This window comes from Opisthocomus hoazin, chromosome 5 (genome assembly GCF_030867145.1).
Source record: "Opisthocomus hoazin isolate bOpiHoa1 chromosome 5, bOpiHoa1.hap1, whole genome shotgun sequence".
Lineage (NCBI taxonomy): Eukaryota > Metazoa > Chordata > Aves > Opisthocomiformes > Opisthocomidae > Opisthocomus > Opisthocomus hoazin.
The window spans coordinates 85,522,958-85,546,422 of NC_134418.1; the positions used below are offsets into that span (position 1 = coordinate 85,522,958).

At 43.3% G+C, this 23,465-nt stretch overlaps 1 protein-coding gene across 9 annotated transcripts in view; it reads left to right on the forward strand.

Annotated features, from left to right (window-relative positions):
- The window catches only part of FRYL (FRY like transcription coactivator), a 188,963-nt gene that overhangs the window by 118,686 nt on the left and 46,812 nt on the right, over positions 1–23,465 (forward strand). For 6 of the 9 annotated variants that reach the window (XM_075422025.1, XM_075422019.1, XM_075422022.1 and 3 more), the window contains 20 exons: positions 432–489; positions 1,498–1,589; positions 3,994–4,166; positions 4,756–4,916; positions 6,202–6,312; positions 7,258–7,412; positions 7,645–7,744; positions 8,851–9,019; positions 9,771–10,030; positions 11,097–11,237; positions 13,124–13,292; positions 14,604–14,688; positions 16,961–17,073; positions 18,200–18,350; positions 18,698–18,801; positions 19,334–19,519; positions 20,783–20,987; positions 21,863–21,984; positions 22,443–22,633; positions 23,338–23,432. In XM_075422025.1, coding sequence (XP_075278140.1) covers positions 432–489; positions 1,498–1,589; positions 3,994–4,166; positions 4,756–4,916; positions 6,202–6,312; positions 7,258–7,412; positions 7,645–7,744; positions 8,851–9,019; positions 9,771–10,030; positions 11,097–11,237; positions 13,124–13,292; positions 14,604–14,688; positions 16,961–17,073; positions 18,200–18,350; positions 18,698–18,801; positions 19,334–19,519; positions 20,783–20,987; positions 21,863–21,984; positions 22,443–22,633; positions 23,338–23,432 — 2,841 coding nt within the window. The remainder of the gene's footprint in view (positions 1–431; positions 490–1,497; positions 1,590–3,993; positions 4,167–4,755; positions 4,917–6,201; positions 6,313–7,257; positions 7,413–7,644; positions 7,745–8,850; positions 9,020–9,770; positions 10,031–11,096; positions 11,238–13,123; positions 13,293–14,603; positions 14,689–16,960; positions 17,074–18,199; positions 18,351–18,697; positions 18,802–19,333; positions 19,520–20,782; positions 20,988–21,862; positions 21,985–22,442; positions 22,634–23,337; positions 23,433–23,465) is intronic. The other 3 variants (XM_075422020.1, XM_075422028.1, XM_075422027.1) reach the window with 1 other exon arrangement.

Below are 23,465 nucleotides of genomic sequence, written 5' to 3' on the forward strand. Positions count from 1 at the left end.
ATTACCTTAAGAAAGAAATGATCTTTATTAACCGCTAAATGCATCACGGCAACTGAAAGAGCGTTGTACCATAAGCTGCCAAAATCTGTTTTTTTCTGCTAGTGTCTGTTTGCACCAGAAGGCTTGGTTAAACCCTGAATGTGGACAGAAATGAAAAGCATCTGTGACAGAAATACTCCGTGATACTTGGCGAAGGCAAATGTAGTGGTAATGATGGAGAGACCCCTTTGGTAGTGTGTCTTTAAATCAAGAGCATACCTTTCAGGAAAACATTTCTTTCAAATGCTGATTTATTTCAGAAACCTACAGGTAAAGAAGGAAAACCTGAGGGTGTTTTAAGTTATATTGGAAGACTTACTGCTGCGAAACATCTTTCAGTTGAGATGTTAATTTAATGCTTGTTTTTATCATTTTAATTTCTTTGAATTCAGGGAACTAATAGAAGAACTACATCCTATAATTAAGGAAGCACTTGAAAGAAGGCCAGAGGTAATTATGTATTTTTCACTATATTCAGTACACAGTTTTAACTGTCTGCTCACAAATGGTGATAAATAAATGTTAGTTTTGTTGTTTAATTTCTGCACCTAAAAACTGTCAGTATAGCAGAGAAAAAGGCGAGATGTTACTTTTTTAAATGATTGTGAGGTGTTTCCATTAGAAAAGCTTTGTGTTTGTTTTGAGCTCTGTATTATTCCTGTATCAGAGACGCTTTGTTTCAAAGGATGAAAAAGTGACTGTAACCTTTTCCGCATTCTTTTAATTCCTTTTACCTAAGCATGGTTTTACACAGTTGTTGCTTCTTTGTGTCATCAGTAACGTGCCTGCAATTGGTAGTACCTAAGACACAGAACAGAGCTCTGCTACCAACTTTATCTTTTTTTTAAATGAAAAAAGGCTGTAAGCTGACTTGACTGACTGCTATGACTAAACATTTTCTGATAGGAGAGAGCATATTGTGCAGCAGGGTTTAGAAGCCTCTGTAGATATTCATAGAAATAATAATCTCTGCAAACACAAACCTGGAGGGGATTACTCAGTATTTTTTGTGATAACTGTCATATTCTTATTAGTAATGAATTTGTAACTAGGTACAGATGATGGGAAGGAACATCGCTTCTGTTTCAGAATGCTGCTGGGCTGTAGGGTGTTCAGTCAGCCTAGCGTGCAGAGACGTAGAAAGACAGGCATTTGTATTTCAGCTCATCGTTTTACACGTTGCTCTTTGCGACAGGAGACTGATAAAACCATATTATTTTGATAATACTTGTAGTAGCAAACCCAGTATATCTTGGAGTTGCAGCAGGGAAAGATTTTGTTCATTATCTGGTTTATTAAAATCGCTGGCAGCTTCGGTAACTCATCTTTAAGGGTTGGCACCCCTGCTAATTGATGCCAGTTGTGGTGCAGATATAAGAATGCATTTATATGGCACGTTGGTTTTATACTTCGTTTTTCCTCTGCTTCGCTGAATTTCATGTTTCCTCTGTTGAACAGAACATGAAACGGCGCAGGCGTCGAGATATTTTACGAGTACAACTAGTACGAATATTTGAGCTGTTGGCAGATGCTGGCGTCATTAGTCACAGGTAAGGGCAGCGCTGGCGAGGCCATCACAGAATCACAGAGTCACAGACTGGCAGGGGTTGGCAGGGCCCTCTGTGGGTCACCCAGCCCAACCCCCTGCCCAAGCAGGGTCACCCAGAGCAGGCTGCACAGCACCGCGTCCAGGCGGGGCTTGAATATCTCCAGAGAAGGAGACTCCACAGCCTCCCTGGGCAGCCTGGGCCAGGGCTCCGTCACCCTCAGAGGGAAGAAGTTCTTCCTCGGGTTCAGACGGAACTTCCTGTGCCTCAGTTTGTGCCCATTGCCCCTTGTCCTGTCACTGGGCACCACTGAAAAGAGCTTGGCCCCATCCTCCTGACACCCTTCCTTCCCAGGAGTCCTGATGCTCCTCGGCGTGCCCTACGCAGAGAACGCTGCTGCTCCTTAGTATTGGGCCTTTTTCTTTCCAGGGGAGGCAGAATGTTAACTCGGTTGGGTTTTTTCCTCAGTTTACCCTACTTGTGCGTAGGGACACTTTGAATGAAGACTTAAAGCTCTGGTGTATGCTTTACAAGTCTCTTACAGATTTTTTGAATTCCTGTGCTGGTGGCACTGTGTAAGAGCAGGTAGGCTAGGGGATGGCTGGGCTGGCTCCTCCGTTCTGCCAGACAGCGGCGCGGAGATCCTGCTTTGCCAACCTCAGCAATATCCTCAGCGTGAAATTCTCAATCTTTAAGCAAGCTACTCCAGTATATTTCAGAATGTTTACCCAGAAGCATTGCTAAAATGCCTTTATTTCTTTTGGCATGATGATTTTTCAGAGCCCAGCCGTGAAAATCGGGCTCTCCTGTATAACCTTTCGAGGTGCTCGCTGGTGTTTAGTCGGCGTCTGTAGGGTATCTTCTCACCACAGTCTGCACGCTGGAGCTTCATCAGCTCTTCTCGCTGAGGCCAGTCCGACTCTGTGGTGGAAGCTAGCAAGCCACTGAGGGCTACCATAACCCTCCTCTTCTTGCCTTCGTCAGGCAGGACGCGCTTTTTAGTTGTTACCTTCAGTACAAATGTGGAAGGATGCGAGGAGGCCGAGAGGAAAGGAATCGCCCTTCTAACAATTGTTTTTCAGAGGAGGCCAGGTTTGAATCACGTGTAGGCTTTAATTCCCTTATTTAGTTTAGTGCTGACATCTAGTCAGATGCTAAAGCAGTGAAAATCACAGAATCACAGAATCACAGAATAGTAGGGGTTGGAAGGGACCTCTGTGGGTCATCTAGTCCAACCCCCCTGCCGAAGGAGGGTCACCTACAGCAGGCTGCACAGGATCTTGTCCAGGCGGGTCTTGAATATCTCCAGAGAAGGAGACTCCACAACCTCCCTGGGCAGCCTGTTCCAGTGCTCCGTCACCCTCAGAGGGAAGAAGTTCCTCCTCATGTTCAGACGGAACTTCCTGTGCCTCAGTTTGTGCCCATTGCCCCTTGTCCTGTCACTGGGCACCACTGAAAAGAGCTTGGCCCCATCCTCCTGACACCCACCCTGCAGATATTTGTAGGCATTGATAAGGTCCCCTCGCAGCCTTCTCTTCTTCAGGCTGAACAAGCCCAGTTCCCTCAACCTCTCCTCGTAGTGGAGATGCTCCAGTCCCCTCACCATCCTTGTAGCCCTCCGCTGGACTCTCTCCAGTAGCTCTTCATCCTTCTTGAACTGGGGAGCCCAGCACTGGACACAGTACTCCAGATGAGGCCTCACCAGGGCAGTGTAGAGGGGAAGGAGAACCTCCCTTGTCCTGCTGGCCACACTCTTCTTGATGCACCCCAGGATCCCATTGGCTTTCTTGGCAGCCAGGGCACACTGCTGGCTCATGGTTAACCTGTCATCCACCAGGACACCCAGGTCCCTCTCCGCAGAGCTGCTCTCCAGCAGGTCCACCCCAAGCCTGTACTGGTGCATGAGGTTGTTCCTCCCCAGGTGCAGGACCCTGCACTTGCCCTTGTTGAACCTCATCAGGTTCCTCTCTGAAAATGGGAAATGAATATATAAAATTAGGAAATTGCTTTCATCTGCTGATAGTAGCATGTCAAGAAGCGCTGAACATCTGGAATGACTCCCAAAAATCAGTAGGTAACACGGATGTCTATAGTCAAGCAGTAGTAATGAGTTCTTCTGGTTTACAAATCGTGTGGGTTTGGTGGTGGCTGGGGTGTTTGAGGTTTGTTCTTGTTCTTTCACACACTTGTTGCCAGTGTAAGAACTCATTCTGCGGAAGGATGAGTGACTGCTGACAGTCGGGCTGCATTATTTGCTTTTGCTGAAAGAGGAGCTGGGTGAAGAAATGACTTCGACCGAAAGCTTTGCAGTGATGAGGCTGTAGGCTTTTCTAAACAGAAAAAGTAACCATTGTTTTCAAAAATCATTGTATGTATTTATCACACTATTTGATTTTTTTTTTTGAAGTGCAAGTGGTGGCCTTGATAATGAAACACATTCCCTCAACAACACTTTGCTGGAGTATGTCGATCTAACGCGACAGCTCCTGGAAGCAGAGAACGAAAAGGATTCCGATACCTTGAAAGATATCCGATGCCATTTCAGTGCCTTAGTGGCAAACATCATTCAGAATGTTCCAGGTATGTAGAAAGGCTTCAGTAACTTCTGATAACTGCTTTTAATATGCAGTGCATTTCAGGAAAACAACCCCAAACAAATCCAAAATGAAAAAAATAATCAAAAATCCTCTTTTTCTCTGAGGTTTCAGAATACTTTCCTAAAAATAATTTATGCTATCAGTTTTGTGTATAACATCAACAGTACTTTCCTAAAAATAATTTATGCTATCAGTTTTGTGTATAACATCAACAGTACTTTCCTAAAAATAATTTATGCTATCAGTTTTGTGTATAACATCAACAGCATGAGTTTTTAAGAGGGATTTTTGGTACTGTTTGGGAGCATGTGAGTAAGTTTCTTGTGTAGCAGAAGTCTGGTTGGTTGGCAGTGCATTTAAATTTCCTAGACTACTAAAAAACTTATTCTGTACACGAGTGGCATGAAACAGGACAGCAGTAAACCTACATCTGGCTGTTATGATGTGGAAATAATGTGCCTTTACACTGATTTTTTCCTTTTATATCCATTGTTTGGGTCCGGGTCCCTGTTTGACGTGCTGTAGGCCCCGGAGTGCCGAGCGGAGCGTGTCTGACTGTGCTTCTCTTGCAGTGCACCAGAGGAGAAGCGTCTTTCCGCAGCAGAGCCTGCGCCACAGTCTGTTCATGCTCTTCAGTCACTGGGCAGGGCCCTTCAGCATCATGTTTACGCCCCTGGACAGATACAGTGACAGGAACATGCGAATAAACAGGCACCAGTACTGTGCATTAAAGGTATTTTAGCACTTTTTGGATGTTGGGAATAGATTGTTACGTTGACTTTTCTCATGCAAATTTACCACGTGGGCTTTTTTCGGCCACAAGGCCAAGGGCAGGGTCCTGCACATGGGTCGGGGCAATCCCAAACAGACACAGGCTGGGTGGAGAGTGGCTCGAGAGCAGCCCTGAGGAGAAGGACTTGGGGGTACTGCTGGATGAGAAGCTCAACATGAGCCGGCAATGTGTGCTGGCAGCCCAGAAAGCCAGCTGTGCCCTAGGCTGCATCCAGAGCAGCGTGGCCAGCAGGGCGAGGAGGGGATTCTGCCCCTTTACTCCGCTCTCGTCAGACCCCACCTGGAGTCCAGTGTCCAGCTCTGGAGCCCCCAGCATAGGAAGGACATGGATGTGTTGGAGTGGGTCCAGAGGAGGGACACGGAGATGATCTGAGCGCTGGAGCACCTCTCCTACAAGGACAGGCTGAGGGAGCTGGGGCTGTTCAGCCTGGAGAAGAGAAGGCTCCGGGGTGACCTTAGAGCAGCTGCCAGTGCCTGGAGGGGCCGACAGGAAGGATGGAGTGGGGCTTTTCACAAGGGTGTGCAGTGATAGGACAAGGGGGAACGGCTCTAAACTAAAAGGAGGCAGATTTAGATAAGATATTAGGAAGAAATTCTTCCCCATGAGGGTGGTGAAGCCCTGGCCCAGGCTGCCCAGAGAAGCTGTGGCTGCCCCCTCCCTGGCAGGGTTCAAGGCCAGGTTGGATGGAGCTCTGAGCACCCTGGTCTGGTGGAAGATGTCCCTGCTCATGGCAGGGGGTTGGAACCAGATGATCTTTAAGGTCCCTTCCAGCGCTTACCATTCTGTGGTTCTATCATTCATGACTTAGTTCTTTTTCTCTTCTGCCGACGTGTAAATTCGGCTTTTTCTGTACTGTAAACTATTGCACTTGCTATAGGACTTTCTTAAAATTGCTACAAAATGTTTGCTTCCTGTGACTTTAGTCCTCAGTTGCCTAAGAAGAAAGGCTTTCATGTAAAAGTACATAAACAATCAAACCTATGTATTATCTATAGCATATGTCAGCATTTCAGTATTGACAGTTCCTTGTATTTGGGAGTTGAGAAAAATATGATGTGATAATTTCTTGAATAAGGTGGTAAGCAGTTTTTTGTTAGCCTTGCTCTTCCTCCCTTGACTGAATAGTCAGCTGGAAGTTAGTTTTCTGGTATGTTAATGGTTTTGGTAAAAGCCCTTCCGGTGTCTGAGTTATTAAAACGTGGTGTTTTTCGATTGCTTTCTGAAGGCTATGTCTGCTGTACTGTGTTGTGGCCCTGTTGCAGATAACGTCGGGCTCTCGTCTGATGGCTATTTATACAAGTGGCTGGATAATATCTTGGATTCACAAGACAAAAAGGTAACACGGGCAATGGCGGCACCGGTTTGCGACGATCGGCGCCTTCAACACGCGCTTGGAGGAGTTTTGCGCTCGGATTGGCCTAAATCCTTGCGAGTGGCTGAAGCTGAGAGGTGGTTTAGTAGCGTGTATTTTTGCACCGTCCTTAATACGGAGGACACTGTCCTCGCCCCGCGGAGGAAGGCAGTCCCTGAGCACCACCCGAGAGCAGACAGAACCGAGGGGAAGGGCCAGGAGAGCAGAACGTCGTGTATCGTTTACAAACCAATCAGCTAGGTGAAGTCGTAGTGATCAGCAGCTCTTTTAGAAGTGTAAAGGAGATGAGATTTTGAACGTGAACCCTTCTGAGACTGTAGGCTCCTTTGGGGGTCCTGCGGAGTTAGGAAGACCGAGCTTTCCGTCTAAGCAGTAAGGCAAGCTTTGGGTTTATAAAATAGGGCCTCCATTGCGCTGGTAGGGTGGCAACATAAAAATACAGCCCCAGTGGGCTACTTGGATTCAGGAGAGCGTGGCAGTGTCCATGTAGGTCTGTCCCTGGTATCCCACTGGAATTCCTGCACGCGTTGGAGTGCTTTTCTGGGTCTGATGCTTTCAGGCCAGCGTTCAGCTTTTAGTAGAACAAGTGGAAACAGTAAATAGCCCAAGGGGGCCTTGGAACTGAGGGGGGAACAAGTCAGTAGAGCTGTCTAGTTTTTTGCTTCAGTAATTTATGACTGCGTGTGCTGGTTGATCATTAAACAGCTTGATGGAAATACCTGTTGCTATTTTAAGCTGTCGTCTCATTGCTTTTTAGGTGGAATAAATTCTGTGTATTGCAGTTGTTGGGTGTTTTTTATTAAGTATCTATTATTAAGTATCTGTTATTTCCCTATTTCATGTCATTTGTGTAAGTTGGTCTTTTTTCCTACGTTTATAAATCTGGATTGGCTCTTTTCTGGAGTACAGGTTCACCAGCTAGGCTGCGAGGCGGTCATGCTGCTCTTGGAGCTCAACCCTGACCAGAGTAACCTCATGTACTGGGCCGTAGACCGGTGTTACACAGGTTCCAAGCGGGTGGCAGCTGGCTGTTTTAAAGCCATAGCCAGCGTGTTCCAGAACAGGTACTGCAGTGTGCTTCAGAACTTCAAACTTTCCTTTTCAAAGTGTGCTTTTGTGTAGAACTGGGTTTTTTCCTCCCTCAAAGAGGAAAGATTGCCCCTGTTTGTGTGTATGTGTCAGAGAAACTTTTCAAAATTTTATTATCCCGTACCATATCCCTTGTAAATTAATAAATTCAAATTTTAGAAGACCAAATATGATTTTATTGATTTCACATTTGCAATTTTTCCCTAGGGATTACCAGTGTGATACAGTGACCCTCCTGAATCTGATACTATTTAAAGCAGCTGATTCTACTAGGGCTATCTATGAAGTTGCTATGCAACTATTACAGGTTTGTAAGCTAATTTTTATTCTTTTTTTTTTTTTTTTTAAATAAGAGTTGTCCCCGTGCATTTAAAAAATACCCAAACTGTTATTATTTGGTTGTCCTTTCAGTAATAAAATACAATGTATGCATTTTTTTTTTCTCCACTGTTTTAGTACATAGTTAGGCCAGATCCTTAGCTGCACAGATAGACTGCAGTGGAAATCATGAACTAAGCACTCAAGACCTGTATTTTCATAATACCTGCTTTTTCAAGAGACAGAACCTAAATGAAGATTCTTCTGGTTTGGTCCTGACACGGAGGGGTGTGTAGCTCCGCTTGTCCCAAAGCTCCTCAGGGAGCAGCGTCTCGCTTCCTCTCCCTGCACTCTGTCTGCTGGGGGAGCGGGCAGTTTGCTGATTTTTTTGCATTAATACCAAACATTTTTTCATGTATCTGCGTGGAGAGGTGATAGCAAAAAGCTTGTTAGCCATTTAATTTACTTTTGTATATTCCTTTCCGCGGTCGTTTAGGGGTAAGCTTAAGCTTACAGGCAGCGTTAGTGTTTAAAAATAAATAAAGCTGTGCTGCTTGTGGCTCAGACCACAATCCCTGGAGGATTTTTCAAGCTGAATTGAACAGTGAAGTCCCCGCCGCCGTCACAGCCCTGCCGATGTCTCGGCGCTCGCACCACCCTCCCGTTCAGCCCCTTCTTCCTTCTCAAGCGAGCGCCGCTGCTCAAGAGAAGCCCAGACTGACTTTTAAAGTACGGAGCTGCCGTAGCCTCCTGCTGCGTCTCAGCGACGGGGTTGCTCCTGGCGATGTCTCCTGGACGAGCAGAAGTTGATGTTGTTTGGAAACACAAGTGTTCAGCAGCCTTTCCCGTTTCGTTATAGAGAAATATGTATTTTATGTGGTGTTTTGTGAAAGCAGATTTCTGACATTCATTGCTGGAAACTCATCCAGCGGAGTGAGTCTTTGCTAGGGAAAGTGCCAGGGGTGGTGGACGCTGTGGATGTGTGGGCATCTGCACAGACAGCAAACATCACCTGAGAGCAGTTACAGGAATTTAAAAGGTGGTTTTATATAAAGATTTCCGTTGTAGTTCACATTCTGAACGTTACTGTTGCAGATCTTGGAACCAAAGATGTTCCGTTACGCTCACAAACTGGAAGTTCAGCGGACAGATGGGGTTTTGGGACAGCCTTCTCCTCTACCACATCTGTATTCCGTGTCCTATTATCAGCTGTCAGAAGAACTAGCAAGGACTTACCCGGAGCTGACGCTTGCTATCTTCTCAGGTACGGTTTTAAAACAAAACAAAAAACTTCCATCGGGTCAAAAGCATTGTACAAGATGTGTAATTCTTTTTTTTCAAGAATTAATTTGTATCTAATTCACTAAAGTCAGGACAACCTCGCCATAATGAATGGAGAAAATGGAATTTACTGAGTGACAATTTTTCTTTAATTGGATTTGAAATATATTCAACAGAAAGCAACATGTGTCCAAGATACTTTTACTGACTTTCTAATAGCCGTGAGAAATCACATTAGAGAAATAATTTGCAACTGTTTTTAAAAATTATTCTTCTACCGTTCTTTCTAGTGTTTTCTTATTTACTGTAGATTGCTTAAAAATATTATTGCATAGCGTTTTTAAACAATTGCAGAATAATAACCTCTCACATCAATTAAAAAAAAAAAAAGTACTAGGACTGATAGGCTCTTTTCCCAAAGTTGGCACATTTTTAGATGCTCTAGGTTTTCACTTCCCTCCTTCAGTTAGGGGAAAATGTATACGTATATGCTGATATATGTATGCTGCAGTGGTTGTGTCACCATACTGCTTGGCAGCAGTGTCTGCAGTTAGCCCTGCTGAAGACTGTGGGCTTTATCACTACGAAATGTCAGCTAATCAAAAGACCAGGGCTGTGTCAGCATGACTTTATATCGCTATGGTCTGCTGGGCTGATGCTGGTGGTTCTCATTACCGAAACCATTCTCGTTACTGATTTGCGATTCCTGCGTGTACCCAACGTCTGCACGGCAGAGGTCAGCCAGAGAATCCAGACGGCTCACCCGGCTGGGAGGCAGGTGATGCTGCACTACCTGCTGCCGTGGATGAACAACATTGAGCTGGTGGACTTGAAGCCTTTGCCAACCATTCGTCGGCCGGACGAAGAGGAGGAAGAGTCTTTGAAAGACAGAGAAATGATGGTGAACAGTAGACGATGGCTGCGAGGGGAAGGCTGGGGATCGCCGCAGGCTACAGCTATGGTTCTGAACAACCTGATGTATATGACTGCAAAGGTAAAGCTAATTACTCAAGTGCTTCGTCTTGTTCCGGTGGGTGGTTGTGTGTAGGGTGCGAGAAATATACTGTCTGACCAGGCTTTCAGGAGTTATTGTTCATACTTATTGAGTTACTTGTGAATATCCAAACTACACCATATAGTTTTGAGGTGTTCTGAGAAATACAGAATAGAAAATATAAATGTTATAGTAATTGTTATATGTAGGAGCAGTACGTAATGGTTGTTTTGCAATGTGGATGTCTAGCTGGATAGAGGATACCAAGTCACCTGTACACCTGTGATCTGAAAGTGGAGCTTTAATCAGGAACATTTCCTAGAATCCTAGAATATCTCGAGTTGGAAGGGACCCGTCAGGATCACCGAGCCCAGCTCCCTGCTCCTCGCAGGACGCTTTGGAACTGATCTTCCTGCCAGAGGCTGGCAGACCCTCCTCCTGCCCGCGACAGCTCCTTCCAGCACAGGAGGAGGGTTGGTCACCTGCGGTGCTCCTGCCAGTTCTTCATAGCTTTGAGTCCTGCTGAGGAGAGATTGTGTTTTAAGCTACAAACTAAAAACTCTTGGCAGCCTTTGGTCCGTGGAATTTTATTCAGGATTGTCAGCAGCTGGGAGAATGGATCTCTGCTAAATTTAGATAGCTTTTTTTCTTTATATGTAAATAAATACATAAAAATAGAAATAAATTCACATATGAATATCTGTATACTTATATAGTGTATAAAAGCATATGTTATATATCAGTAAAATACATAATATGTACAAATACATATATTATTTGTGCATTATACAAATAAATATATTGTTATATATTTATTTAAACTTTCCTATACTATATAACAATATATTGTCATATATTTATAGCTGTAAAAGAAGATAGTTATTTCCAGAATGTGTTTATAAAAATGAATGTAGGTGAAAGCTTCATTCTGGAATGTTGAAAAAGGCAATAACTTCTTACAGGATTTGTGCCTCCTTTTTCTGTCCCGCTTGGTCAGTACAGATCACTTTCAGATACAATGTTTTCTACTGGAGTTTTCAGGAGCGATGTTTATGTTGTTTTCTAGTATGGTGATGAAGTGGCTTGGTCGGAGATAGAAAATGTCTGGACTACTTTGGCAGACAGCTGGCCGAAGAATCTGAAAATCATTTTGCACTTCTTGATCAGCATCTGCGGAGTGAACAGTGAGCCCAGCCTGCTGCCATACGTGAGTACGCCATACGCCTCTGCGTAGCGCTGCTGATGCTTTAGATTTGTAGGATTTCTGGTATCGAAAGCTCCAAGCTCCTGGTAGTGTCACCCCGTATTTTATGACCACGAAATACGATGAACAAATCAAATTCAGTTCTCTTGTTTGAGTTACGTGGGACATCGGTGTCCAAATTTCAGTATCAGTTTCAGTTAAACTGGAACAGGCTTGGGAAAGGATATCAGCCAGAAAGGGTATCGTGCCTTAAAGACAGCTGAGGCTTCCTTAAGGCAACTGACTGACTATTGCCATTTACTCAGGGTGGTGAGTGTGAAATGGTTCGCTAGCTGCCTTATCAGCTGCGAGCTGTCAAAATTCAGGGTATGCTCTGTGGACTGTAGACCTGATTTAGTGAGTAAATCTTAAAAGGTGGAAAAGACTTATTAAAACGTCTACATCTGTCTTAGCATTTTTGTTCTTCCTAAATGTCTACATCTGTCTTAACATTTTTGTTCTTCCTTTGTCATAAAAAGGAACTTAAGAGTTTGATTGCTGAATTTAGATTAATTTTATTAGGAGTGTACACTGAACAACTTCCCATCATAAAACGCAAGTCTACGGCAACAGTTGCTCTCCGTTCGTTAGGAAGAATTAAGATAGTTCCATACGTAATATTTTCATTAGAAAAGTAATACAGGTTTTGCCAATAGTCAAAAAAATAGATATGAAGTAAACTAAGGAAGAAAGAGGAATCTGTTTTAAGTATCGGACAAGGTCCTGTGCAGCCTGCTGTAGGTGACCCTGCTTCGGCAGGGGGGTTGGACTAGATGACCCACAGAGGTCCCTTCCAACCCCTACTATTCTGTGATTCTGTGATTCTGTGATCAGGAGCTATGGTAAGTGCTTACTAAGGACGGCTTCAGTTCTCTGTTGATTGGCAATTGTTTGCATTGCAAATCAGGAAATCCAGCTTAATGCTGCAGCCCAAAACCTTGTGCGGCTCAAACAAGGTGACAAAGTAATTCCACGAGTCAAACACCCTGGATCCCTTGCTTACCGTTCGTCTGGGAGTTCTCTCAAAAGGATGGAAATAAATAGTTGAGCAGTAATGACTCAAGAAAATATCAGAAGGCAGAACACGGCCTGACTGCTGTCTACAGGAGTCACTGGCTAGCAGCCGTCTGCGGCTGCTTCGCGGTGACCAGGGTTGTTTTGCTGAAGTAAGGTGTAGTGGAGAATCCTTAATTACTATATGCTTAGTAAAATGTAGCTGTAGTTAGGTGTTTATTCTTATCAGAGTATATAAAGGCCTCAAGCATTTTGGGAATTAAATGTTTTTTCCCATGCTATAATTCGAGATAGTCCTGAAAAGGAGACAGGTAATATACTGCAGTAAAGCACCTGCCCCACCATGTAGGGACAGTGTGATTATTCTCACGTGACCAGGTATTAAAACAAAAAAATCCCCACCCTAAGCACCCTCAAAACCAAGTTTATTTTTTGTCAAAGCGTATGTGAGGGCACTGCAGAACAGCCTGAGGAAAACGTGGTACCTGCGGGAAACGAAAGAGCGTTGAACACAACGGGGAAGTATCGGAAAGAAATTAGATCAGCAGACATTCACTCACTGTTGATCTCAGAGGTTACGAAAACCTTTGTCAGAAAATCTTTTGCTTCTTAAATGCTATTGACAGCTGTGGAAGCAGTTTTGCTTACTGTTACAACTAGAGTAAGTTCTATGTATTCTCACTTGCAGTGCAGGCAGAGACTGTTCTAACAAGTCATGGTATTCAAATTCCTTATTCCCCCTCCCCCCCCCTTTTTTTTTTTAAATCAAATCACTGCAGTAAGAATTTTATTTATGTAAATACTATTTTATAAACATATACTTTTTTTGATGGCAGGTAAAGAAAGTCATTGTTTATTTGGGTAGAGATAAAACAATGCAGCTACTGGAAGAGCTGGTGAGTGAACTTCAGCTTACAGATCCTGTCAGTTCAGGAGTCACCCACATGGACAATCCACCGTATTACCGCATTACCTCCAGTTACAAAATCCCCTCTGTCACTTCAGGTGAGAATTTATTAACTTTTTTATTATCATCACTGATAAACATGCTATTATCAATCAGTTATAATATTGGAGTTCATCTGTAGATGTTCAATAGGAGTACAATGTTCCGTGTCTAAAAAGAAATAAAGGTATGAAGTTTGTTTTGCAAGATCTGCAGTTTTTGGTGTTTCTTATTAAAGAACAGCTGATAGGTTCATCAAGAACAGGCTTGTATTAATATATGTGTTAGACTTTGTCTGTGTTCAGACCTTGCACTGTTTACCCTCACTATATCACTTTTATGTCAGTTCAGTCAAGCCCCTGGGAAAATCCATGCCCTTTTAAATCCATGCAACTTGTTACCTTTTTAAGTTCTGTTATAGATACAAGCTGCACCCGTAGGATTTTATTCAAGAGGATTTAATTAAACTTAAGAGAATTTATTTAGAAATAATTAGCAATAGATCAGTCATCAAAAAAGCCCCCACTGAAAATATAAGAAGTGTCTAGCTGATGGTTCAATCCAAGGACACGCTGAGAAATGGTGGGCGAAGCTGTGTGATTCTGGCGAAGCACCTCTCGGAGCGAGCCACGGAAGACGTGGCCGGGAGGGCGTCGAAGCGAGGACGTGGCTGTTGCGCTGCAGAGCCCTCGGTGTTACGCAGCAGCCCAGGCCCGTGCTGTAGGGGTTGTCTGGATCATGAGGTGGACATGTTGGCGCTTGTGCAGGAAAGTGTTTTAAAAATATGAAAAAAAAATTACGGGCCTCTTGCATTGAAGTGTAATTGAGAGCAGCAAAAGCTGTGGGCGGGTGCCAAATCATTTCCAGTTGCGGTCATCTATTAGGGTGATGCTTGCAAGTTTCTCTTAAAAAGAAATGGATGCCAGCCTGGCTGCAGGCTGTTAGGTTTTAATCCCTCCTCTGTGTTTCAAATTATCTGCATACCAAAGTTGCACTACGTTTTACAGATTACTGTAAGGTGTAGCATACGGGAAAGGAAGAAACAGATCTCCAGATCCTGCTTCAACAACCAGCCTTTCTACTTAATTTGCACTGAAGGCTCAGAGATTCCTGGAATGGATTCTTTGGATTTTTTCCCAGTAGTGAAATTATGGTAGCAGCTCACAAGCTTTTAGTTCTAAACAACGATTTATTTTTTTTTTTGCCTTGCATATGGAAGTAATTTCTCTGGCTCAGTTTGTGCCCGTTGCTGTAGTGTATACCTGGTTGGGGCTCTGGGCACAGACAAAGTAAGTAAGGGTCGTCGTGCAGTGCTTGGGACTGCTTTGCTTTTTTATTGACCAGTCTCTTTTTTTGTCCCTAATTCACAGGTACCACTTCCAGCAGCAATACGATGGTAGCTCCCACAGATGGCAACCCTGAGAGTAAACATGTAAAGGACAACGTCGAAGAGAAGTAAGTATCTCCTCCAAGAGCAGTTCTTAGCTGAAGTAAAGGAATTCCTGCTAGGTGCTGTAAATACTGGCGTCTCGGTGGCTGCAGGTATGCCTGCACTGCAGGAAAGGCATGGCTGTAAGCTGTAGAAGTTGTAAGCAGCGGAACTGGAATATTATTTGGGATTAACAGCAGTAGCCTCAACTGTAATTTGAACTCAAAAAGCTGTACAGGAATCTGAATGCGTTAAGGGACCGATCCAGGTTGGGGTTTGCATTGCTATAGCTGTATTGCTTTTGATGCCTAAATTAGCTACTGTTACACTGGATTGTATATGTTTAAATAAGACAAATTACACTGCCAATGGATACAGACACATCAAGGGCAAACGTTACTAATTTAGTAACGCAGCCAATTCGCAAATTGGTTTCCCAACTCACTAGAAATCAACGGTGCCCATGTGTTGAAAGCTAGTTTGTTCTCCCGATGCGGGTGTTTGGATGCCCGGATCCTGGATCTGTGGCCAGATCCCTTCCAGCGAGCTGTAAAACAGCTGCCTCCCTCCTTCATTTTTGAGCTCCTTAAGAACAGTCTTCCAGAGAAATTTGCCAGAGGGTGGTACCGGTGTGGGGGTGGTGGAAAGCAAAGAGCTGACGTGGACTTAGGGTTCGGAGCTCAGCAGTAGCCAGCTGTGGGCACGCTCTCGTTTGGTGTTAAATACGAGGTAGCTAATCTTATAGAATCCCTACTCCCTTTTCACTTTAATGAGCATGAGAAGAAGTGTGCCCAGAAAACAGTGCACATGTGCTCCTACTGTAGAGTAGCTACTATGTGGTAAAGTCACCAGCTTATTCTGTGACTGTTGGAGCTCCTTAGTAATTATATTTCCAGTATAATTTCCCAGTTGGACACTTTTTTCCTTCCCTAGGATAATTATGTCAATATAGTTGCAGTAGTAAATAGATTGATAGAGACAACTCCAATATTTCAATTAAATGGGGTGGGTGTGAAAATAAATCGCAGAAGGCGGCGGGATCTGAGGTGTCAGTCAAAATTCAGCCTGGCGAGGCACGGACAAGTGTTTGCTGCTGTGGGGGCTGGAGCTGAAGGAAGTTGTAAAGTAGTGAGGGCAGCTTTGAAAATCTCTGCCGGTTTGGGCGTCCGCTGTCGGGCTGTCTGACACCTCCGCAGGGTGTGTGCTTTTGGGTAGGGTATTCCAGGTACATCCTGGACTTGCCAGGAGGAGAGGATTTTGGAAACTTATGTAGAAATAGCTTGGGAATTGTGCTTTTGGCACTCTTATTTCTCTGGGGTTTTTTGTAGTTTATCAGATTAGCAAGGTAGGACCTTGGGCACTGTGTGTGTGTTTTATATATATATATATATATATGTGCGTGTGTGCATCTGTGCCAGATCAGATAGAGAACTTACTTAAGTATAGTGGTAACAAATATTTTAATTTACTTAGATGTGACTGAAAATGATCTAACAAGTATAATTTATAGTGGATGATCTCCTTGAGTCCCCTCATCTGGCGTTGCTACAGGAGCTGAGTCTTGTACAGCTGAGATGCGGTGGCATAGAATCACAGAATCACAGAATAGTAGGGGTTGGAAGGGACCTCTGTGGGTCATCTAGTCCAACCCTCCTGCCGAAGCAGGGTCACCCAGAGCAGGCTGCACAGGATCTTGTCCAGGCGGGTCTTGAATATCTCCAGAGAAGGAGACTCCACAGCCTCCCTGGGCAGCCTGGGCCAGGGCTCCGTCACCCTCAGAGGGAAGAAGTTCTTCCTCATGTTCAGACGGAACTTCCTGTGCCTCAGTTTGTGCCCATTGCCCCTTGTCCTGTCACTGGGCACCACTGAAAAGAGCTTGGCCCCATCCTCCTGACACCCACCCTTCAGATATTTGTAGGCATTTCTAAGGTCCCCTCGCAGCCTTCTCTTCTTCAGGCTGAACAAGCCCAGTTCCCTCAACCTCTCCTCGTAGGGGAGATGTTCCAGTCCCCTCATCATCCTTGTAGCCCTCCGCTGGACTCTCTCCAGTAGCTCTTCATCTTTCTTGAACTGGTGAGCCCAGCACTGGACACAGCACTCCAGATGAGGCCTCACCAGGGCAGTGTAGAGGGAAAGGAGAACCTCCCTCGTCCTGCTGGCATCACATTGGCTGTCCTTGTAAGACGAAATATTTTTGCATAACACTTAGCTTTGTTGAAATACAGTTTTACTGTGAGACCTTGCTTAGTTTTTTTCACAGAATGTCTGTTACTAATGCTGCTTTATTTGTTGCTAAAGTTACGTACATCTCGACATCTACAGCGGGTTGAACAGTAACTTAAACCGCCAGCACCACAGACTAGAGTCTCGCTACAGCAGCAGCTCTGGAGGATCGTATGAAGAGGAGAAAAGTAAGATTTTTATTTAAAAATATTTCAATGGATAGAAAGCAAAATGTTCACAAGTTAATACTTTTGCTGAAGGTTGTGGAATGTGAGGAAAGAAGGGTTATCAGTGCTTTTTGCAGGAACCTATTAAAAAATGCAGGGTTTTTTATGTTCCTCAGTCTTAGCACTGCTGCTGAAGTCAGGCACACATTTGATTACATTAGAATGTGCAAGGAAGATAATACGCCTTCTTTCCTTCTCTTGTCCTCTGGGATGAGTTGTGAACGTCTTCCCAAGTGAAGCAGTTTTACTCTATTTTCTTTGCCAGTATCAACACCAAAGAGAAGAGAGACGGTTAGGTAGAAGAGACAGGAGAGAGGTTAGCAGGAGGAAGATGAGATGAATGATGGAAAAGATGATGGAAAAGAAGTTAAAAAATAGAAAATTAGAAGTAACTGTGCTTTTAAGCAATAACAGTCCTTGGCCTGTGTAAAAAAAAGTGTACAAAACTTTCTGAGATGCCATAGCAAAGGAAAATATAGCAGGGGAAAAGGATCTTGCATACCTCTAATTTTCAAGCTTGTTTTGAAAATTTCGTTCTGAACTCCAAGACATCTCATTTAAAAACAGAAAAATGTTTTGGATGTGTGGCACAGTATACTCTCATACCAAATAGTTCATGTGTTTCTTCTACTTTTGAAGCTTGCTTAATCAAAACCTAAATGTCCTTCCATGTTTTCTTGACAAAACTACTGATTTTCTGAGCAGTGACTTTTGTCAAGTGGGGGGACTGGGCTGTGCTGCTGTGACAGTGGCGAGTTCCCAGTTACCCCGTGTGTCAGGCTGGCGTTAGCTGATTTACGTGCAGCCATCGCTTTTTTGAACCTATTCCACAAAATCGTACTCTGTTATGGGCGTGGGTCCTGGAGAGTCATCCTTACGCTAAAAGAAATAACCACTTTTAAAAAAAAACCACAAAAAACCAAAAAACTGTGTCCAGCTACTACTGTTTGCGTCTGGTTCCCACCTTCCCTCCTCCCCCACCCCGATCTCAGCTTTTCAAGAATTTAAAAAGATGCCTGTGGAAGACTTTATAATATAGGAATGTGTGATATATATATTTTTCTGGTCTCGTTCTCTGTTGTGGTAGGTGATTCGATGCCCCTGTATTCGAACTGGCGGCTGAAGGTGATGGAGCACAATCAAGGAGAGCCTCTGCCTTTCCCACCTACGGGAGGTTGCTGGTCACCGTTGGTGGATTACTTGCCTGAAACTTCTCCTCCGGGCATGTCTCTTCACAGGTAACTGTTTTAACAGTCCTGATGGCAATTTATTACCTGCTAATTTGTGTTGCACAAATGTAGTAATTTAAAGATAGCAAATTATGCGACCGTAGATTTAAAGGTAGTAGATATTTATTTTCTACAGTTTTACATGTCGAACAGTTTAAGATTTCTCAGCCTGTTAATCTGGAGGACTAAAGTTCTTCTGTCTTCATTGTGAGCGTTCGTCTTTTCCTGTAGAATACAACTTTGTGGATGTTTGTAGACTTTAGAAAGAATACTGGTTAGTAGCGTATTAAGCTCTTTGCAGCTCTTCGTAAAGTTCCTGTTAACATTCTTCTCACAAATTATGTATTTGGTTTTAGATGCAACATAGCAGTGATCCTTCTGACTGACTTGATCGTTGACCACAGCGTCAAGGTGGAATGGGGAGGATACCTGCATCTCTTGCTTCATGCAATTTTTATAGGTAACGAAGTTCTTACAGAAAGATGTCTGGTAACTTAGGAATCGTCGCTATTTCCGTAGCTGCTGTTCTCCACATCTGCCTGAAGGTTTGCCGTTGTGTTGAAATCTGATTCGTTAATATTCGCAGTATCTTAAAAAATTCAACTAAATATCTTTCAGCTTGATTAATATGAAGATCACTAAGAGTCTTTTGGAGTTGTGTGAAGGCACTTGCTTTTGGAGCCGCTTTTACCTCTTTCTCCATGTCGATGACACAGTAGAATTTACATTTTTTCTTTCTGTTTCTCTGTGTAGTTTATTTTTGCCCAGAGCAGATGAAGTTCTTGCTGCTGTGTGGGAATCAAGGGGATATATTAATGTTAGTTAAACTGTACACTTTTGTCTTTATGTTGAAACATTAAAAAAACATCACTTTCGTGAATCATGTATCTATTATTTGGTAAAGTAGAACAGACCAGTTTGAATACTGCTATTAAAAAAGTCTAATGAAGTGTGCCCTTTAATAAAGCTTTTCCCTTTTCCTTTGGTGTTAGGTTTTGACCACTGTCACCCTGAAGTCTACGAGCATTGTAAACGACTCCTGTTGCACCTGCTGATCGTGATGGGATCTGGCAGTAACGTCCAGTCCGTTGCCTCTGTTCTCCTCCGGAACAGAGAGTTCAACGAGTCCAGGGTGCTCACTGTCAAGCAGACGACCCCTTTGGATTACACTTTCACAGGTATGCTGGAGATGTGGTAAAGGTTGCTTCTTAAAACCAGGTGGAAAATCAGCTTTTCTTCCAGGCCTTATTAAAACTTCTGTTACCTGTAATATTTTCCTGAGCCCTTGGCGTTAAGGTGTATTTTTATTCAGCTCTGTCTAGCTGGTTAAAACGGATTTCTTCAGATTTTAATGAAGTCAAAATGGAGCTGGTTCACGTTAGCACTTTGTGCTTCGTCGTGAGTTGGGAGCACAGCTGAGTGATTAAATGATAGTGGAAACACGAGAGGAAGCTCTACCTTTTGGATCAGTAGTACAGCAGGTTTTATGATGCACTTGAAAATAAAACCTGAGAAGAGACATCTCTTGCTTGTTTACCACAGCTTTGGAATTTCTGACTCCTGTCAGCTGTAAATGCAGCGGTCAGTGGGCTATCAGAATAACCTTTTGGGATCATACCTTTTGATGTTTAACATCACAATATTGTAATTGTATAGGAAATTACCTGTGTTATAGGTATCTCTTTATGGAAGCAGTGTTTTGATGGCGCGAGCCTGTTGCAGTTTTGAAGGCAATGCTGTTGGAGCCTGGGATTTGGTGTCATTTCAGCAGGTGGCAGCAGGCTGCTGCGCAGTCTGTGCGCTCCGGCTTCTTCATGCCAGAAGTGCCTGTGTCACTGACTGAAAATAGTCATCTGGTCTGTGAATTTGATATTCATGGCCACGAGGAAAGAAAAAGCAAGCATAGTGGAGGACTGCTGTTGTGTAAACCTGTTTGCAGAACTCTGCCAGGGCACCTCTATGGTGGCCTATACAAACCGTTCCGTTCCTAATCTTTGCAGTTTTGAGTAAAACTGCTAAACGTGACACGGTGTTCTGCTGCTATTCAAACAAAAAATGTCTGATAGAAAGGAGAATAAGATCAGCATCAAACATTTCCAGCTGGGGGTTAAGACAAGCTGGCTTCAGGCACGCATGCCTAGCACGAGGGCAGACAAGCTGGTGGGAAGTTTTACTTGAACCCGCGAACACACCAGTCCCAAACCCTCTGGCTCTGTGGACTGGAAATTTGGGGTGGATGTCAGTGAGCCTGAAGCTTCTGCACAACTGTGAGAGCCAAAGATTCACCACCCGCTTTTCCTTGCTGGTTTGGCTCTTCCCGGCACCTCGCAGGTAGATACAGGGGTAACGTGGGGCGTTACTGCAGCTATATTTTATTGCCACTTATATTTAATATTAACTGTCAACTTCAGAGCGCGTAATCATCTTGGTTTTTATTTCAGCAGGTGTTCATGATTTTATACCCGATTACCAGCCCTCCCCAATGACAGACTCAGGGCTCAGTTCAAGTTCTACCTCTTCTAGCATCAGTTTGGGCAACACAAGTGCTGCCATTTCTCATCTGCACACCACGATCCTCAATGAGGTTGACATGTCGGTAGAGCAGGATGAAAAAGTGAAAACTCTCATAGAATTTATTACCTCAAGGTAAGATTTCCATTTTCTTTTTGTCAGGATGTGTATGTTGTGGAACTGTGGTAAAGCTTTTGTTATTTAGTATGACGTGGTCTGATTTTGTCTCTATCTTCTACTAGTAAGAGAAGGAGTTTAATTCTGCAGTGTTTTTATGTGGTATAACCTATGCACAACTCTAACTTTCCAACAATTTCAGAGAATTTTGGCCCTCCTTTCGTGTCCTGAGTGTCTCCTGCCTTGTTCTGCACAGGCCTGCTATCTTTGCTTGCCAGGCAGTTTGTGACGTTCCCTTTTCCATCCAAAGGATTCCCTTACTGAAGGACTGGGACTGGAATACGTACAGATAATTAGGGAGCTGCAAGACTTGTATGGAATTTATGGATTGCTTAATGGTAGAGAGCTGGCTGGTTAGAAAATATGGATTAATGGCCAAGAACATCTGTAAAACAAGCGACACTGGTGCATTTTGTATGAGAGTTTATAGAAAGCTTTCAAAATTGGGTAAACCTGAAATCCCACCTGTTTCTCAAAGCTGATAACTACGCCAACAGATAAAACCCCTTTACATCAGCCTGAATTTAGAGTAGTGGAGTGCGTTGATACGGAGAACAGGGGAAGAAAGGAGGTTGTTTTAAGTGTGTGATGGTGTTGTTAGATAACTAAATATTGCCTAAAAGAGGACATCTCTTCCTAAACTCGCACTGTTATTTCAGTTGGAGCATCTTAGCTTCTTGACGGTTGTCACGCTTCTGTCTGCTTTGTGTCTGCAGTTCTAAATGGTGTCTTTCCTGCTGTAGGTAGCAGATTCTTCTGCAGGTAACCTTAAGGTTAAAATAACATTGAAATAATATTAATGACAAAGGCTATTTTTTACTCTGTATTTTTAGGAAAAGAGGGCCACTTTGGAATCATGAAGATGTTTCGGCCAAGAACCCTAACATAAAGAGCGCTGAACAGTTAACTGCGTTTTTAAAGCACGTGGTATCTATATTTAAACAGTCTAGCTCAGGTATGTCAGAAAACTGTCGAAGCGTGATAGAACGCTCAAGTCTGCAAACTAAATGAATTTTTTTGAAAATGCCTGTAAGATGATCTAGAATATCGCTCTAGGTGATCGCTTACTGTTTCTAAAGAGTAGATTTTGCTTGTGCATTGGACACTTTGTGTTTCTATTACAAAAGATTTAAATATAATCTTTGAGCAATGACATGAAACATTTATTGTGGACACTGACTATTCAAATCAGAAAGATTTTATTCTCTCCACGCCTCTCCAGTGTGAAGTATTATGGAATACGAGTTCGTATGCCTGGAGAGATTTTTAACAGTAATACTCCTTGAGAAAAATGTAGAAGGTGGGAGTATTTTAAGATTAGGAATGACTTTGGTAATTGACTCTGTGTTAAATTCACGTGGGTTTGTTTTTTCGGCAGCGTTGTGTTGCTTGAGTCTTGGTTTGCTTTTCCAGGAGGCTTTCAGTTGGAACACCGTCTCAGTGAGGTCGCTTTGCAGACGGCGCTCTCGTGCTCCTCTCGCCATTACGCTGGGAGGTCCTTCCAGATTTTCCGGGCTCTGAAGCAGCCTCTTACTGCAGCGACGCTTTCTGATGTTCTCTCCAGGCTGGTGGAAACCGTTGGAGATGCCGGAGAAGAAGCTCAGGTATCTGAAATTTTTGCCCCGCTTTATTAGAAAGCCAGGTTTGTCTCAATGACATACTTAGGTTGTTATTTTAAGGACAGTAAAACTTAAAAGCACTTTTTATTCAGTTGCTTTTTCTTTTAAAAGAAAGGTATTTCAAATATCAAAACAGTTTTAATAATGGCACTTCCTGAATTTTCGCCTAGTGAAACGGTGAAAAGACGAGCTGTGCACGTTCTCTGCGGCAGCAGTGGGAACTTTCAGAGCCTGATACATCTGTTTCCTGAAAACACCTTCTCTTTCATAGTTACAGAGTCCTGAGATCAGCTGTGTAAAAAATAATTTAAGTTTTCTTTTATCAAGAAGTCCTGTTATATATAATGTTAATATAAGTGTCAACAGCCATCCAACTTTGTGTCATTGTACATCCAAAGAAGTGGATGTAATCTTTTAATATTGCAAAATGAGAGTCTGAGTGACTCCATCCTTAAAAAGCATGCAAACCAGAATTAATTTTGTGAATATTTAGAAATAAATATTTTTCCTGTCTTTAATCTGCACTGCTAATTTGAGCTGTCTCATCAGGGTTGTGTTCTAACTGAAGCACAAAATACTAATTTAGTTCCTGAAACTGATTTTATATTTTTATATCACTACTCAGTAGATTTTCTCTGATCTTCTTTGTGCGATTTGCATAATTTCTAATGACCCGTGGCTTTCCCCAGGGTTTTGTCATAGAACTGCTCCTGACCTTGGAGTCTGCTATTGATACGCTGGCGGAAACCATGAAGCATTACGATCTGCTTTCTGCCCTTGCTCAGTGAGTTCTTTTCTTTGTCAAGCTGCCTCGCAC